This window comes from Lucilia sericata, unplaced genomic scaffold, assembly GCF_015586225.1.
Source record: "Lucilia sericata isolate MDLA Ls3-8-SP2 unplaced genomic scaffold, ASM1558622v1 Contig000132F_arrow, whole genome shotgun sequence".
Classification (NCBI taxonomy): Eukaryota; Metazoa; Arthropoda; class Insecta; order Diptera; family Calliphoridae; genus Lucilia; species Lucilia sericata.
The window spans coordinates 432,966-450,343 of NW_023994164.1; the positions used below are offsets into that span (position 1 = coordinate 432,966).

The 17,378-nt window shown below is 31.5% G+C and overlaps 4 protein-coding genes across 4 annotated transcripts; 3 read left to right on the forward strand and 1 right to left on the reverse strand.

The window, feature by feature from the left end:
- Window positions 1–225: 225 nt before the first annotated feature.
- LOC119600989 (vasotab-like) lies at window positions 226–817 on the forward strand. Its single transcript, XM_037951598.1, has 2 exons — window positions 226–594; window positions 658–817. The coding sequence occupies exons 1-2, from the start codon at window positions 396–398 to the stop codon at window positions 735–737; spliced, it is 279 nt and encodes a 92-aa protein (XP_037807526.1). The 5' UTR covers window positions 226–395; the 3' UTR covers window positions 738–817.
- A 7,297-nt stretch (window positions 818–8,114) lies between these two features.
- Window positions 8,115–8,585, forward strand: LOC119600982 (greglin-like). The gene is made up of 2 exons (XM_037951589.1): window positions 8,115–8,342; window positions 8,407–8,585. Exons 1-2 carry the CDS (start codon window positions 8,150–8,152, stop codon window positions 8,475–8,477), a joined length of 264 nt encoding a protein of 87 aa, XP_037807517.1. The 5' UTR covers window positions 8,115–8,149; the 3' UTR covers window positions 8,478–8,585.
- Window positions 8,586–13,030: 4,445 nt separating this feature from the next.
- On the forward strand, window positions 13,031–13,513 carry LOC119600977 (vasotab). The gene is made up of 2 exons (XM_037951583.1): window positions 13,031–13,281; window positions 13,359–13,513. The coding sequence occupies exons 1-2, from the start codon at window positions 13,080–13,082 to the stop codon at window positions 13,424–13,426; spliced, it is 270 nt and encodes an 89-aa protein (XP_037807511.1). The 5' UTR covers window positions 13,031–13,079; the 3' UTR covers window positions 13,427–13,513.
- Window positions 13,514–15,240: 1,727 nt separating this feature from the next.
- On the reverse strand, window positions 15,241–15,977 carry LOC119600973 (four-domain proteases inhibitor-like). Its single transcript, XM_037951578.1, has 2 exons — window positions 15,743–15,977; window positions 15,241–15,674 (listed from the first exon to the last, which is right to left on the reverse strand). The coding sequence occupies exons 1-2, from the start codon at window positions 15,948–15,950 to the stop codon at window positions 15,607–15,609; spliced, it is 276 nt and encodes a 91-aa protein (XP_037807506.1). The 5' UTR covers window positions 15,951–15,977; the 3' UTR covers window positions 15,241–15,606.
- Between the last annotated feature and the right edge of the window lie 1,401 nt (window positions 15,978–17,378).

Genomic DNA, 17,378 nt, shown 5'->3' on the forward strand with positions numbered 1-17,378 from the left:
GGGAGTTCAGTACTAGGTAAAAAATGGACCGATTTTAATCATTTTAAAAAATTTTCATTAATTTATCTTGAAAATTGCGCTCTTATTATATTAAAGAATATTGCTCAACATTTGAGAAAGATTGGTACAACATTTTTAACCAATCAAGTGTAAATAAACTTACGTACTCAAACTCATTATATTCAAAGAACGATTCATAAAAAATTGCCATATAAAAATGAAATAGTACAGAAATACATGTTTGGTCATAATAATTTGTTAAGATATTCACTTAATAAAATAGTATTAAAGATTTCTTTCCAAAAAAAATCTTCTAAATAACGAATAAAGTGCTTCGTATTCAATAGCTTCTGAAATTGTCTTTCTGAAGGGTTAACTAGTTCCTAACCTTTAAAATGCATTTACCTATTCGTTGCTTAATTTTATTATGGAATCTATTCTTCTGTGTTATGGGTGATGACTGCAAAAAAGAGTGTCCTCTTGATTACAAACCAATTTGTGCAACTGTTGAAAATTCTGAAGGCCAACCGATAGTTTGTACATTTCCAAATGATTGTTCTTTGGAAATTCACACATGTATGAGTGGCAAAGAAGGTAAGTGGAAAAACTAATATTTGTTAAATAGTTTCATTTATTTATTTGGTGTTTTTTTCAAAGCTTCGGATCAAAAAGAGGACTTTTGTGAAGATCAGGATTTTGAGTGTACTGATATAATCTTGAGAACCTTTAAAAGATAAAATTATAAAGTTTATATATATGTTTATATTATATATGTATTTTTTTTTAATAAAGTAAGTTTTTATGGTTGTATCTTTAATTATTTATAAGCAATCTCGACTATACACAGATGGGAAAAAAATATACACGCCTGGTACCAAATTGACATCAAATTGTTCAATAACATCCGTTGTCAAGTATATACAAGAACATCTAATGTTGACCACGCAATGTTGTCAACATTGCAACAATTCGTTGTCCCAATCTAAATTTTAGGCACATCCGTTGTCTAAAAGTTAACAAACGTGGAAAGTCACTATTGACAACGGATTTTGAGCTTACCACGGTTGTTTACTTCTAAACAACGGATGTGCATAAAATTTAGATTGCGACAACGAATTGTTGCAATGTTGACAACGATGCTTGGTCAACATTACATGTTGTTGTTGTATGTATATATATACTTGACAACAGATGTTATTGAAAAATGTGATGTTAATTTGGTACCAGGCGTGTATATTTATTTTTTCCCTCTGTGTAGATAATTCTATATTGATATCAGAATTTCTTCATCACATCAGGTATTAGAGGTTTAATCTCTGCCATATTTTCTTCGTTCTTCTTAAGGGCTTGAAACAGCCCTTAATTGAAAAATACTGAACTTTTACTTTATATTGCATTTATTTTATGAACAAATTATTATCTGAGGCTCAACGCCCTTTTTTAGACCCGGCCCAACAAGTCAAGGCTAGTCATTGGGACTTCAGTCCATTTGTGGTCTGTTATAAGTAGTTACAACATCTCAAGAAACCATTTGTTTCCTTCGCATTTCCGAAAATATTACTATTCCATCGGATGTCATTTTGTATTCTTGACCCCAAAATTAATGTTGACTTCATCCATGCAGAGGTTTGGTAAAAGTGGAGTCCCAAGTCGTGTGTGAGTCAATAGACAACCTTAAGGGCATTGATATTGTGGCTGTTTACTCCAAGGGTTTGTCGTCATCAGTTCGCGTTTTAACAAGTTATCCCTATTAAATCTTGTAGTCTGCGAAATAATAGACTGGATTAGAGGTGATAGATAAAAATACGTTCATGAAAATTAAAATTGGAGAGGAAACGAACTCGGTTATAATAAACTCTCGGTTATTACGAACTTTTTTTCAAGTCCCCACATTTTGGTAACTATTTTCATATAAAAAACATCTCTTATAACGAATTCGGTTATAACGCATCCTCGGATAAAATGAACTTCTTCTTCAGTCCCTCAAATAAAATTTCCTACAATTTTCTTTATAATGAACGAACTGGTCTGACTGGTCCCACGTAGTTCGTTATAAAGTGTTTTAACTGTACTTATTAACAAAATACATGTTTAGTCATAATATTTTGCTAAACTATTTCCTCATTAATAAAATATTTAATACAAATTTGTTTCTTAAAAAAAATCTTATAAATAACTAAAAAATTGCTTGGTTCGGCTTCTATAACTGTCCCAGTTTTCTAAAATGCATTTAGCTACTAGTTGTATAATTTTATTATTGGGTCTATACTTTTGTGTCATGGGTGATGATGACACATCCCACTGTTTAAAACCTTGTCCTCTTGAGTTCAATCCAATTTGTGCAACTATTGAAAATTCTGAAGGAAAACCGTTAGAGTGTACCTTTCCAAATGCTTGTTCTTTGGAAATTTACACGTGTTTGAGTGGTAAATTACGTAAGTGGAACATTTTTTGCATAATTTGAGAAAAATATTTTTATAAATTTATTTTTTTTCAGCAACCGAAGTAAAGCCGCAAATTTGTGAGGATTATCGTCTTGAATGTACTAAAATTGTAGCGAGTACTTTGTTAGGGTAGAATTATAAAGTTTATGCTTATAATAAATATATAAAAAAGTGTGAGTTAGGCTGAAAATTTTGACATTTAAATGTAGGAATCGATCAATTGTTAATAGCATATACGATTTTATATAATTAAAATCTATCGTCAAACTTATCCAAGTGAAACACATAAGGTCATTTTTGAATATTGTATATCGCATTTCAAAAAAATACGTACGTAACATTTGATTTAAAGAAATACCTACATATCTGAACTCCTTTGGAAAGTTCTAGTTCAGTTCTAGTTCATTTTTAGTTCTAGTTCAGTTCTAGTTCAGTTCAGTTTCTAGTTCAGTTCTAGTTCAGTTCTAGTTCAGTTCTAGTTCAGTTCTAGTTCAGTTCTAGTTCAGTTCTAGTTCAGTTCTAGTTCAGTTCTAGTTCAGTTCTAGTTCAGTTTAGTCTAGTTCAGTTCTAGTTCAGTTCTCGTTTCAGTTCTAGTCAGTTCTAGTTCCGTTTAGTTCATTTCTAGTTCAGTTCTAGTTCAGTTCTAGTTCAGTTCTAGTCAGTTCTAGTTCAGTTCTAGTTTCAGTTCTAGTCAGTTCTAGTTCAGTTCTAGTTTTCTAGTTCAGTTCTAGTTCAGTTCTGTTCGTTCAGTTCTAGTTCAGTTCTAGTTCAGTTCTAGTTCAGTTCAGTTCTAGTTCAGTTCTAGTTCAGTTCTAGTTCAGTTCGTTCAGTTCTAGTTCAGTTCTAGTCAGTTCTAGTTCAGTTCTAGTTCAGTTTCTAGTTCAGTTCTAGTTCAGTTCTAGTTCAGTTCAGTTCTAGTTCAGTTCTAGTTCAGTTCTAGTTCAGTTCTAGTTCAGTTCTAGTTCAGTTCTAGTTCAGTTCTAGTTCAGTTCTAGTTCAGTTCTAGTTCAGTTCTAGTTCAGTTCTAGTTCAGTTCTAGTTCAGTTCTAGTTCAGTTCTAGTTCAGTTCTAGTTCAGTTCTAGTTCAGTTCTAGTTCAGTTCTAGTTCAGTTCTAGTTCAGTTCTAGTTCAGTTCTAGTTCAGTTCTAGTTCAGTTCTAGTTCAGTTCAGTTCTAGTTCAGTTCTAGTTCAGTTCTATTTCAGTTCTAGTTCAGTTCTAGTTCAGTTCTAGTTCAGTTCTAGTTCAGTTCTAGTTCAGTTCTAGTTCAGTTCTAGTTCAGTTCTAGTTCAGTTCTAGTTCAGTTCTAGTTCAGTTCTAGTTCAGTTCTAGTTCAGTTCTAGTTCAGTTCTAGTTCAGTTCTAGTTCAGTTCTAGTTCAGTTCTAGTTCAGTTCTAGTTCAGTTCTAGTTCAGTTTTAGTTCTAGATCAGTTCTAGTTCAGTTCTAGTTCAGTTCTAGTTCGGTTCTAGTTCAGTTCTAGTTCAGTTCTAGTTCAGTTTGTTCAGTTCTAGTTCAGTTCTAGTTCAGTTCTAGTTCAGTTCTAGTTCAGTTCTAGTTCAGTTTTAGTTCTAGATCAGTTTTAGTTAGTTCAGTAGTTCAGTTCTAGTTCAGTTCTAGTTCAGTTCTAGTTCAGTTCTATTTCAGTTCTAGTTCAGTTCTATTTCAGTTCTAGTTCAGTTCTAGTTCAGTTCTAGTTTCAGTTCTAGTTCAGTTCTAGTTCAGTTCTAGTTCAGTTCTAGTTCAGTTCTAGTTCAGTTCTAGTTCAGTTCTAGTTCAGTTCTAGTTCAGTTTTAGTTCAGTTCTAGTTCAGTTCTAGTTCAGTTCTAGTTCAGTTCTAGTTCAGTTCTAGTTCAGTTCTAGTTCAGTTCTAGTTCAGTTCTAGTTCAGTTCTAGTTCAGTTCTAGTTCTAGTTCAGTTCTAGTTCAGTTATAGTTTCAGTTCTAGTTCAGTCTAGTTCAGTTCTAGTTCAGTTCTAGTTCAGTTTCTAGTTCAGTTCTAGTTCAGTTCTAGTTCAGTTCTAGTTCAGTTCTAGTCAGTTCTAAGGTTCAGTTCTAGTTCAGTTCTAGTTCAGTTCTAGTTCAGTTATAGTTCAGTTCTAGTTCAGTTCTAGTTCAGTTCTAGTTCAGTTCTAGTTCAGTTCTAGTTCAGTTCTAGTTCAGTTCTAGTTCAGTTCTAGTTCAGTTCTAGGTCAGTTCTAGTTCAGTTCTAGTTCAGTTCTAGTTCAGTTCTAGTTCAGTTACTAGTTCAGTTCTAGTTCAGTTCTAGTTCAGTTCTAGGTTCAGTTCTAGTTCAGTTCTAGTTCAGTTCTAGTTCAGTTCTAGTTCAGTTCTAGTTCAGTTCTAGTTCAGTCTCAGTTCAGTTTCTAGTTCAGTTCTAGTTCAGTTCTAGTTCAGTTCTAGTTCAGTTCTAGTTCAGTTCTAGTTCAGTTCTAGTTCAGTTTTAGTTCAGTTCTAGTTCAGTTCTAGTTCAGTTCTAGTCAGTTCTAGTTCAGTTCTAGTTCAGTTCTAGTTCAGTTCTAGTTCAGTTCTAGTTCAGTTCTAGTTCAGTTCTAGTTCAGTTCTAGTTCAGTTCTAGTTCAGTTCTAGTTCAGTTCTAGTCAGTTCTAGTTCTGTTGTAGTTCAGTTCTAGTTCAGTTCTAGTTCAGTTCTAGTTCAGTTCTAGTCCTGGAAAATATGAGTGGTGTTTGTTGAATAATTTGTATTTCGAATACAAATGTATCGATGTGAATCAGTTTATAACTTTTTACGTCTAACAGAGATGCCAAACTGGGTCTTCTTCGACTTCTTTAATAAAAAAGCACTTATGAAACAGTCGTGGGATAAAATAAGTTTTATGTTTATCTTATATATTAGATTATACTCAACTCTATAATTGTAGTCTATCTTATTGTCTTTACTTTAGTCTGTTTAATAGTCTAAATTAATTAAATATACTACAATTATTGATTAAAGTTTATTGTTTAGTTTTGAATATAGTAGTCACAATAGTCTATAGTTAAGGCGTTATTCTGTGCTAAGACTATGGTTAATTATATTCTACTTCGAGTATGGTCTATACTTCTATAGGATCTATTCTATTATTAGTATATATACTATACATAGATATGCATATTCTTTTCTATATATTTTTGATATAGTCTACTTTACAATTTTACATAACAACATTTTTTGCGCAAAGGAAAAATTCTTATTAAGTATTCTATATTGTGAGCAAAATTTTGCAATGCAATTTTAAAAGAAAGTGATAAAAATATTTATTATATACATTTTATTTAAATAAAATGTAAATAGAATTTTCTTCATTAATAAAACATTTAAATAAATTTTATTACAAAAATTTCATTATAAATAACAACGAGACTGCTTAATACTGAATTACTTAAAAACTTCAAGTAGTAACTATTTCTCGTTCTTTGACATGCACATCTCCACCGTTTGGATAATTTTATTATTGAGTCAATTTCTGTGTACAATGGGCGATGAAATAGATTGCCTAACTGATTGTCCGCTTGTTTTGGAGGCGGTTTGTGGAACCGTTGAAAATCTTGATGGCGATACATTAGAATGTACTTTTATAAATGATTGTGAGTTGGAAAAGTTCACATGTATAACAAATCAAGGTAATTTGTAAAATTATTTATATTTACTGATTTCTTAATTGATTTATTTTCTTAATAAAGAATTGGTGAAAAAGGATGGTCCTTGCGATGCGGATTCTCTGGGATGTTCCGAGCTGCCTATTGATTTATGAAAAAAAATCATAATTATTGTGAATATACATTTATATTTAAATAATATGTAAAAATAGAAATAAAAACTTATACAAAAATGTATACAGTTGTAAAAATTTTAAAAGAATTCAGAACTTAACAAAAATTATCTGTCAAATTAAAAAATAAGATTTTGAATTCATTACATTCACAAAAATATTTATAGAATTTTTTATATTAAAACTTAAATACTTAGTACCGTTATAGTACATGTTTAGTTATAAAGTTTTCCATTATGTGGAAGATTTCTAGATGAGTAATCCCAATTTTTGGGACCCAAACTAAGTTTTCTTTGAGTCAAAATAGTTATGAAAAAATCGACTTGAAAAATAACTGGTATTATCGCGGGCTTCAATCCAAATTTTTTATAATTCCCTTCAAAGATACTAAGACGATCTAGCTTTTTGCGTCAGACTGTCTGTATATCTGTCTTTCTGCCTATTCAAGATACTATAGGCCTCAAACGAAGGGATGTAGACTGCAGCTAAGAGTAAGTTGATGCAGGTTTTTTCTATTGAAAATGGTCAATGGATTTAAATATTTCGAAGAAGGGGTTAACACTTTTTTAATGGTGAGCAATTGACTATGATATAACAAATTTTATAAATAAACGTGTTCGAAATGATTGAAAAATTATAAGGTCCGACTCGGATACAGTGCGCTTAATCCTTTAGAAAAGTGCCTTCTTGGTTAAACATTTGTTGGCCTGTGTATTCTACAATCATGTTTAGTTTCGACTATAGTCTATTATATTGACTATAGCCTGATTATAGTCTCGACTATTGTTGTGTATTCTATAGTTTTAAATTCTGATATAAGTAGCATATTCTTTAACAGTATAATATGTTCGTTTATTCTCTACCCTACACTCGATCATTTAGTTCATACTATAGTTCATATATGTTCTCGACACAGCTGGAACTACAATCTACTCTATAAATATTATCGATTTACAGATTCCAAATTTTTAAATTTATGTGTAAAATTGTCACATGAGATATTCTTGACAAAATTCATATCTCAATTTGTAATTCAGAATATGTATGTATTTATCATATTAAAAACAAGTAAGAAATTATAGTCGGGCGTGGCCGACCATATGATACCCTACACCAATTGCGAATAGTAGTATATTTGACAAAGTTATGAGCTAAAAGTCCCAAAAGGTCCGGTTATATGGGGGCTAGGGTAAAACTTGGTCCGATCCTTATGAAATTTATTGTTGGGAATTATGTTTATATAAAACTCATTTGTGCCAAATTTCATCGTGATACTAGTGTTTATAAGTGAATTCAAGTCATTTTCTGAGGGGGACTTTGTATGATAATGCCCGATCTTTACGAAAATCATTAGAATTATTAAGACATATATAATACTAAATTTTTCCAATTTTTGTAGAGATAGTAGATCATTTAACATAATTATGAGGTCAAAAGCCCTATTCGGGGGGTCGGTTGTATGGGGGCTAGGTGAAACAATAGACCGATTTCAACCATTTTCAATAGCGTTCGTCCTTGGACCAAGAGAAGTGCATGTTCCAAATTTCATCAAATTATCTCAAAAATTGCGACCTGTAGAGTGCACAGAAGGTTTACATGGATACACAGACAGACAGACGGACGGACGGACGGACAGACGGACATAGCTTAATCGACTCAGGAAGTGATTCTGAGCCGATTGGTATACTTTAAGGTATACCCCACTATAGTGGTGTAGGGTATAAAAATATATACATATATATTGAATGACTGCATAGTATAGAAAGTACATGTCTAATTATAATTGTTTGTTAATTTTTTCCATTAATAAAACATGGAAATGAATTTCCTACTACAATTTTTTACTAAAATTTCCTATAAATAACAACGAAACTGACTAATAGTGAATTACTTTTAAAATTAACTCTTTAATCAGTAAACTATATCTCGTTTTTCATAATGTACATCACAACTTTTGGTATAATTTTATTATTGAGTAATTACCAATGTATCATGGGTGATTGCCCAACAATTTGTCCCCGTATACTTGAGCCAGTTTGTGGAGAGGTTAAAAATGCTGATGGCGAAACTTTGACATGTACATTCGAAAATAAATGTGAGTTAGAAAAGTTCACTTGTAATGCAAATCAAGGTAAAAGAAAATAATATATACATGAATATTTAATATTTTTTAATTGATTTATTTTTCAATAAAGACATGGTAGTTACTCAGGAAGATCCTTGTGAAACAGAATCTGAAGGATGTTACGACATTATTTTTGAATAAAAAGAATTCATAGTTTTTGTGAATATATAAAATCTAAAAAATCAGCAAAGTTATATGCAAAAATGTATAAATGTAGTGGTAAAATATATGTATACTTGAATTCATAGTTCGAAAAAACTTGTCTTATTTTCTACACAAGAAATGCCCAATCCTAATACGAACCTGGACAAAATATGTATCTCACACAGAAATAATTTATTAATATGAAAACAATTACGTACGTATTAGTATTATTATATGTAAGATAAAAGTCTCGTGCATATCGGTGCCAAATAGGTTTTCTCCGACTGAGCTTTGAGGCAATTTTTTCAAAACCAAATTAACATTTAAAACTCTTTTCATTGGATATACATAAATAAGGCAACCAGCGGCTATTTAAATCCAAAATTTTAATTGGTCAATTAGTTTTGATGACATAAAAGATTAAAAATTTTGGTGGGTTCTAGACTAGACTATAGACTAGACTATAGACTAGACTATAGACTTGACTATAGACTAGACTATAGACTATACTATAGACTAGACTATAGACTAGACTATAGACTAGACTATAGACTAGACTATAGACTAGACTATAGACTAGACTATAGACTAGACTATAGACTAGGACTATAGACTAGACTATAGACTAGACTATAGACTAGACTATAGACTAGACTATAGACTAGACTATAGACTAGACTATAGACTAGACTATAGACTAGACTATAGACTAGACTATAGGACTACTAGACTAGACAGACTAGACTATAGACTAGACTATAGACTAGACTATAGACTAGACTATAGACTAGACTATAGACTAGACTATAGACTAGACTATAGACCTAGACTATAGACTAGACTATAGACTAGACTATAGACTAGACTATAGACTAGACTATAGACTAGACTATAGACTAGACTATAGGACTTAGACATAGACTAGACTATAGACTAGACTATAGACTAGACTATAGACTAGACTATAGACTAGACTATAGACTAGACTATAGACTAGACTATAGACTAGACTATAGACTAGACTATAGACTAGACTATAGACTAGACTATAGACTAGACTATAGACTAGACTATAGGAGACTATAGACTAGACTATAGACTAGACTATAGACTAGACTATAGACTAGACTATAGACTAGACTATAGACTAGACTATAGACTAGACTATAGACTAGACTATAGACTAGACTATAGACTAGACTATAGACTAGACTATAGACTAGACTATAGACTAGACTATAGACTAGACTATAGACTAGACTATAGACTAGACTATAGACTAGACTATAGGCTAGACTATAGACTAGACTATAGACTAGACTATAGACTAGACTATAGGCTAGACTATAGACTAGACTATAGACTAGACTATAGGCTAGACTATAGACTAGACTAGACTAGACTAGACTAGACTAGACTAGACTATAGACTAGACTATAGACTAGACTATAGACTAGACTATAGACTACTATAGACTAGACTATAGACTAGACTATAGACTAGACTATAGACTAGACTATAGACTAGACTATAGACTAGACTATAGACTAGACTATAGACTAGACTATAGACTAGACTATAGACTAGACTATAGACTAGACTACTAGACTAGACTATAGACTAGAAGATAGACTGACTATAGATAGACTATAGACTAGACTACTAGACTAGACTATAGACTAGACTATAGACTAGACTATAGACTAGACTATAGACTAGACTATAGACTAGACTCTAGACTAGCTATAGACTAGACTATAGACTAGACTATAGCTAGACTATAGACTAGGACTATAGACTAGACTATAGACTAGACTATAGACTAGACTATAGACTAGACTATAGACTAGACTATAGGACTAGACTATAGACTAGAACTAGACTTAGACTATAGGCTAGACTATAGACTAGATAGACTATAGACTAGACTATAGACTAGGACTAGACTAGACTAGACTATAGACTAGACTATAGACTAGACTATAGACTAGAATATAGACTAGAATAAGACTAGACTATAGACTGACTATAGACTAGACTATAGATAGACTATAGACTAGACTATAGACTAGACTATAGACTAGACCTATAGACTAGACTATAGACTAGACTATAGACTAGACTATAGACTAGACTAGACTATAGACTAGACTAGACTATAGACTAGACTATAGACTAGACTATAGACTAGACTATAGACTAGACTATAGACTAGACTAGACTAGACTATAGACTAGACTAGACTAGACTATAGACTAGACTATAGACTAGACTATAGACTAGACTAGACTATTCATTTACAATGGTATCACTAGTATAAGATAAATTTCATCCATCACCATTCAACCCAGCACACTTATAATTCATCCGACACACTCATTGAGAAAAACATTTGAAACACTCACTCTAGGGGTACGAACGGGTCCCACATACCCCTACATCCATCCCGTATAATATACATTTTACACCAACTGATTTCCAACGATAAGTCCCACAGTCACTCCTCTATGGGGTATCCGTTGACTCGGCAACAACACCAAACTTATCCAGAATTATAGACTTATCTAGAGTATCAGTTTCTTAACCAACATTCTCATCCTGCGAATTTAGGTTTAAACCACAGGCAACACGTGCATCCCGCATAGTCTATAGTGATGTTTTTACATCTAGGAAGTTAAGCAACGGGGCAGCAATGGTCAGAGATTAGATAGCTCGAGTACTTGAGCAAAGGATGTCTGTTGGTTTCATTGCGTTGTCTATTTTGTTTTTGTTTTTTGTGTATTTCGTTTCGTATGTTTGGATGTCTGTTGGTTTTTTTGTGTGTTTATTTCGTTTAGCGTTGTTGTTGTTTGTTTTTCTATTGCTATAATAATGATATAAACGGGAAAATGAAATAAATTAAAATTTTATAGAATTGATATTTTTAAATACACTGTGGTGAAGGGTATATAAGATTCGGCACAGCCGAATATAGCACTCTTACTTGTTTTACTACAATTTATTATAAATAACAACGAAACTGCCTTATATTAAATTACTTCTAAAATTAGCTTTTTAAACTAGTATATTTCGTTCCTTACAATGTACTTCAACACTTTTTGGATAATTTTATTATTGGGTAATCTCCTCTGTATCATGGGTGATTGCCCAACTGATTGCCTTGATATACTGGAGCCAGTTTGTGGATTTATTGTAAATGATCAAGGTGAACATTTGTCATGTTCATTCGAAAGTGATTGTCAGTTGGAAAAGTACACGTGTAATACAAATCAACGTATGTAAATTGAAAAATTATATGTATATTATGTATATATGTACTAGGGTGATCGATTATTCGACATTTTCCAAAAACCGGTTTTCGAATAGTTCGAATAGCTGACATTTAAAAAAAAACGGTTGATATTTTTCAAATTCAGAAAAAACCGGTTAACCGGTTTTTTTATAAATAAAAAAAAAATATATTTTAATTTGAAAAACTTAATGTTCATGTTTAAATTTGATTAGTAAAACATGACCCGAAATGATTTTTAACAGTTTAAAAGATTATAACTTTAGATCTAGTCGTCTGATTTACATTATTTCTATAATATAAAAAAATTAGGAAAAAAGTAGGACACTTCTGTTATACATAAGGTACTATGTAATCCTAGCTTATTTTAAAAGCCCTGTTTAGGAAATCCGCATAGGCATTCCAACACTTCCATAAAATTTCAGCCGTAAATTAATTATTGTAATTGGAATATAATCTTAAGATTGATAAAATTTTATCAAACAGTTATCAGTTTTACAAATTATTTTTTTTTTAATTAATTAGGAAAATCAAAAAAGTTTAACGCTAGTTCCTCGACTCGAATATTTTTAAAATTTAGACGGGCTGTATTATTATTAACTTAAAAATTTCATTTAAATAATCTTTGAATACAAAGCAAATAAAAGTATTCGAAACCGGTTTTTAAAAAATGAAAAAACCGGGTTATTCGATATTCGAAAAATCAACATTAAGAAAAAACCGACACTGGTAAAGCAGAAAAAACCGGCTTTAAAACCGGTTGAAAAATCGTGTCGATCACCCTAATATGTACGTATAAATATTTAATATTTTGTTAATTGATTTACTTTTTTATTAAAGCTATATCTAAAATGGATAATCCTTGTGAAGAAGAATCTGAAGGATGTTCTGACCTTCCTATTAATGAATAAATATTATACAGTATTTCAGAAATAATTGCACAATATTCTAGAGTTAGACAGAATACCAGAAACTTTAAATGATTATTTTTAAAGTCATAATAAAATTTATTGTAAATTTTTTATGGTTATTTAACACATTGACACCTAAATGGTTCGATTACTTACCAACAGTTCAATTAATCTGGATCTTTTGTTTAAAAAAAATAAACTTAACAATTTACAATTATTACATTATATTTGCACAAGTGTTTTAATAACTGTAAAACATTTATATTTTATAAATTAATTAACAAAACAAATTATAATTACCTCATTGTCAAAAATCCTATAAAATCAGATGGTATCAGTCCATAAAAGATTATTTGAAAACGAATTTTGAACTAAATTTTAAATATTTAAATCATTGAAATGCATCTCGCTATAGTTTTAACGATTCTCTCCTTGGGTTTATTCTGCTGCATAATGGGTGCTGAGGGAACACGTTGCAATCGTGCTTGTACGCGTGAATACAATCCTGTCTGTGGGGTCCTACAAAGACCTGGTAGAAGGGTACAATGTACTTTCTCAAATCCTTGTACAATGAGAGTACGCAGCTGCGTAGCAAATGAACGTAAGTTGGGGGAACCTTTTTCTAGAGTTACAAGATAAATTTAGTTTTTTTTTTTTTTCGTTTTTTATATATTATAGGATGGGTTGGAAGATCTGGAATTTGCGCAATAAATTCACCTGAATGTGATAAAATCAGAAGATCATAAACATGTAAAAACCTGTGAATAATAGTTAATTTTTTTAAGAAAAATTATATCATTATAAAATAACGAAATGTGATATTGTCCATTTAAAATTGTATTTATTTTTTTGGAAAAATAATTCAAACCTTTTGTTAAATTTTAAAATGTTTCTTAATTCTATAAAGAAAATTATTTCGCCGCAGCCACAAGTTTAACTCTAGACATTTCAGAGAAAATTTATCTTCATAAAATATGTAGCAATTTATTTAAAAGCTAAATATATCTTAATACCATTTTCAATAGGCTTCGTCCATGGACACACAAAACTGACGGACGGAAAGACAGACAGAAGTACGGACGGACAGACAAATGGACATATCTAAATCGGCTCGACCCTCCCCACTATAATGGTATAGAGTATAATAAGGTAGATATCCCTCCTTGACCTGTAGATTCGACATACTAGAATCTAATAGTTCTTTAACTGTTGAGTGGAAGGACCTCTCCACTCGTCAGATATAGTATTGTACAGTATTAGATCCAGCCTGTAGCCAGGAGGTCAAGTTTAGACCCATATACCTAACCAAGGTTGGATATGAGGTAACTGCTAGAAGTGATTTACGTTAACTCCTGACATATTTCCCGGTGGTACTTTTTAAACCACAGTGTGTGCTGATTAGATGACTCACTATCGCCCCTTTTTGTATTTTACATGCCGGTAGCCATTTTTGTACATGGTACTTCCGGTCCATGTACAAGCACTTTGCTCAAGTTCTCGAGCTACCTAATCTCTGACTATTGCTGCTTAACTTCCGAGATGCAAAAACATCACTTCTATTTACAAACACGTAGATGGTATACCTCTGTTAAGTTGCCAACAGCACTAGTAGACTAGTAGTTGGCAATAGCACTAGTAGACTAGTAGATCGAAACACACCGAGGACTTGTTTTTACTAATACTGGTATGAACAGAGTAAACCCTGAACATATCCGCACAAAGATTAAAATTCAATGGTATTACTTGTATAAGATACCTCACATCCATCACCATTCAACCCAGCACACTTCTCATTCATCCGACACACTCACTCTAGGTATATGGGTGTGTATTAACACCATCTCATTTCCAACGCCTACTCCCACAGTCTCTCATCTTATCCAAATTTGTAGACTTTACCATGCATCAGTCTTTTAACAGACAGACTAAAGGTACTGGTAGCTCCTCGTTTTCCGAGATTGCAACAACAACGCGCCCCCGCTGGGACTGCTAAGAGCAGAACATTCGCAGAGAAGATGCAAGACCATCTCTTCATTTTGTCTCTCTTCGCAACTGCTACGGTACATGTCCACTTTGCACTCAGTGTCCTGTTATTACTGATATTAAGCTCAACATATCCCGCCTATTTGGGGTTATTTTTATAAGGCAGACTTTTAAAGAAAGAATCTGAAGATACTGCCTATTCTGGCTCATCTGCCTGTTTATTTCCATAATAATGTCATACAGGCGACCCAGAATTAACAGATCTTTCTTTCATTGTCTGAATAATGGGGAGGTGGCAGTATAAGAATTTAGTGAAAGAGTTGCCACTTGGCTATCGAAAAAACTCTTATGTTGCCCAGAACATTGAGCCTGAAAAACACTACCGTTGTCTGGATGATAGTGAGAGATACATATCCTAGCTTCTTCACAGAAGATTCCAGAAACAATAACACAATTAATTTTAAAATCATTTGTAAAGATTCTAATGGTATATTCGTTCAGTAATTTACCTCTACACTTGAAAGATGTACCACGCCCACTATCTTGAGTTCGCCCATTTCTTTCCAACTGTTTACATGGATGTAAAAGTTGTTCTTGCAACATTTTAGGATTTTAGCTGTAATAGTTTCACAAATATTTGAATTCCACTACCTAGTCCACCCATTGTTTTTTCCAAATGGTCATATTGATGATAAATATGTCCATACAAAATTTTAAGTTTCGACTGGTTAAAATTTCGACATAAAAAGTAGCATATAGTCCATTTTACAAAAACAAGAATACTTATAGTTTGTCTAGCAAATTCTAATTCAGAAAGTGATCATATTCATCATATACAAATTTTCAGAATGTCTGACCCTCTAACAAATTCTTGTAAATCAATTTATTTATTTATTAACAAAATAATTTAATATATGTAGGTAAGTACACTTCTAAATAACTTTTAACCTCTAACTTGTCTCTCGCAATCCACAGTATTTTGGGGACAAGCTCCAGGGGATTCAACCCAGGCTAAAAATAAAGTATATTATTATAAACTTTATATACATATAAATATTTCCTTTAATTTTTCAACTTACGTTCTCCCATCCGACATTTGTGCAAACGAAACAAACATGGATTTGCAAAAGTACATTGCTGTGTTATACCACTAGGTCTTTCATATCGGCCACAAACGGGATTTAATTCCTTGGTACATGCCGGATTACAAGCGGGTCCCGACTCTGTATTAACGATACACAAAAATAAAGCGCTTGAAAATATTAGAAAAACACAAGTTAATTTCATAGTTTTCAATTTCTTCTTAAACTCAACTTTAGAACTATTTGCTATTTTATTAATAAATCAATATTTATACAGAATTTAAACAATTTCTGTAAAGATTTTTTAAGTATTTAGTTAATTTATTTAACATGAATAGAGAGTTAATTAAAAAAAACAGTTGTATAAATATGAACTTATTTCTCTAGTTAGACTGAATGAATATTTATTGTATTTTGTGAAAATAAATATAAATCTATCTCAGGTGTTCAAAAGAAATTAAAAATGTGGTTTACCATTTTGTTAAAATTCCCCTTAAGTTATATGATAATAAATAACAAATTATGTACTTGCATTAAATAAGTAAATTTCAATATTACCTGACATCAATTATTCTCTTTAAAGTTTATATTTGAGGTTTAGAAATATTTTAAATAAATCATAAAATTTTAAAATGTTTGTTTATAAATTAGCTTAAATATTAAAACTTAATTAATTAATACGATTACCATTTAGTAGATCTTAATTAGCAAATTTTTTTTTTTATTTTCAGATTTAAAAAAACGTGCATTGTAAAAGGTAATAATTCTTTAATTTTTACAAACTATATGTCAACTTGGTATTAAATTTCCTATAGGCGTATTTCTTATTTATCTTTCAACAATTTTTTAAAAAATTTTCAAAAAATTAAAATTTTTTTGGAAACAGTGAAGAAATAGCTATCTGAACTCTTTTGGATAATATTTGCCAGGACCATTGGGTGAAAAGTTACACTCATTTGAATAAAACCCTGTATGACCAAAATGTCCAACTTTGACCCCCTCTAACTCCGGCAGTTCTTGGCCGATAAAGCTGAAAATTTGTGTCTGACCTACAATCCAATAGTACTAACCTTGGTGCAAATTTTTTGAGTTGGGTCACTTGACACAAAATTGTCCATATGTATAGTATATTCTAAGTCCGTCTGTCATTCTGTCAGTCCGTACATATCTATGTTGAAATCTGTTTTCTGAAGATATCTTAAACTTCAATAACTTTATTAGACATTTTTTCGAGAAGTTTAAAATGAGCAAAATCGGTATTTAAGATTCAGCACAGTAAAATATAGCACTCTTACTTGTTCATATTACATTCAATATTAGTCCATACATTAGTCAATGGGGTATTCCGTAGACTTGTCTATTAGGGTTGGTCGAAAAAATAGTGAAATTATGTTGTATTTTAACGTCAAATGGAAGACTGTAAAATATTATTCAATTATTTTGAGGGTAAGAGCCCGCGCATCACCGCCAAAGTTTGTAAATGCGTTTATATGGGAAAAATGGCACTTTTTGGAGTTTTTCACAAAATGAGGCTTTAAGTATTAATTATTGCACAATTTTATAGCAAAATCGTAATGTCTACAAAATTGTCTTTCCAATAAGATGGAAAAACTCAAAATTGGTTAAAAAAGTT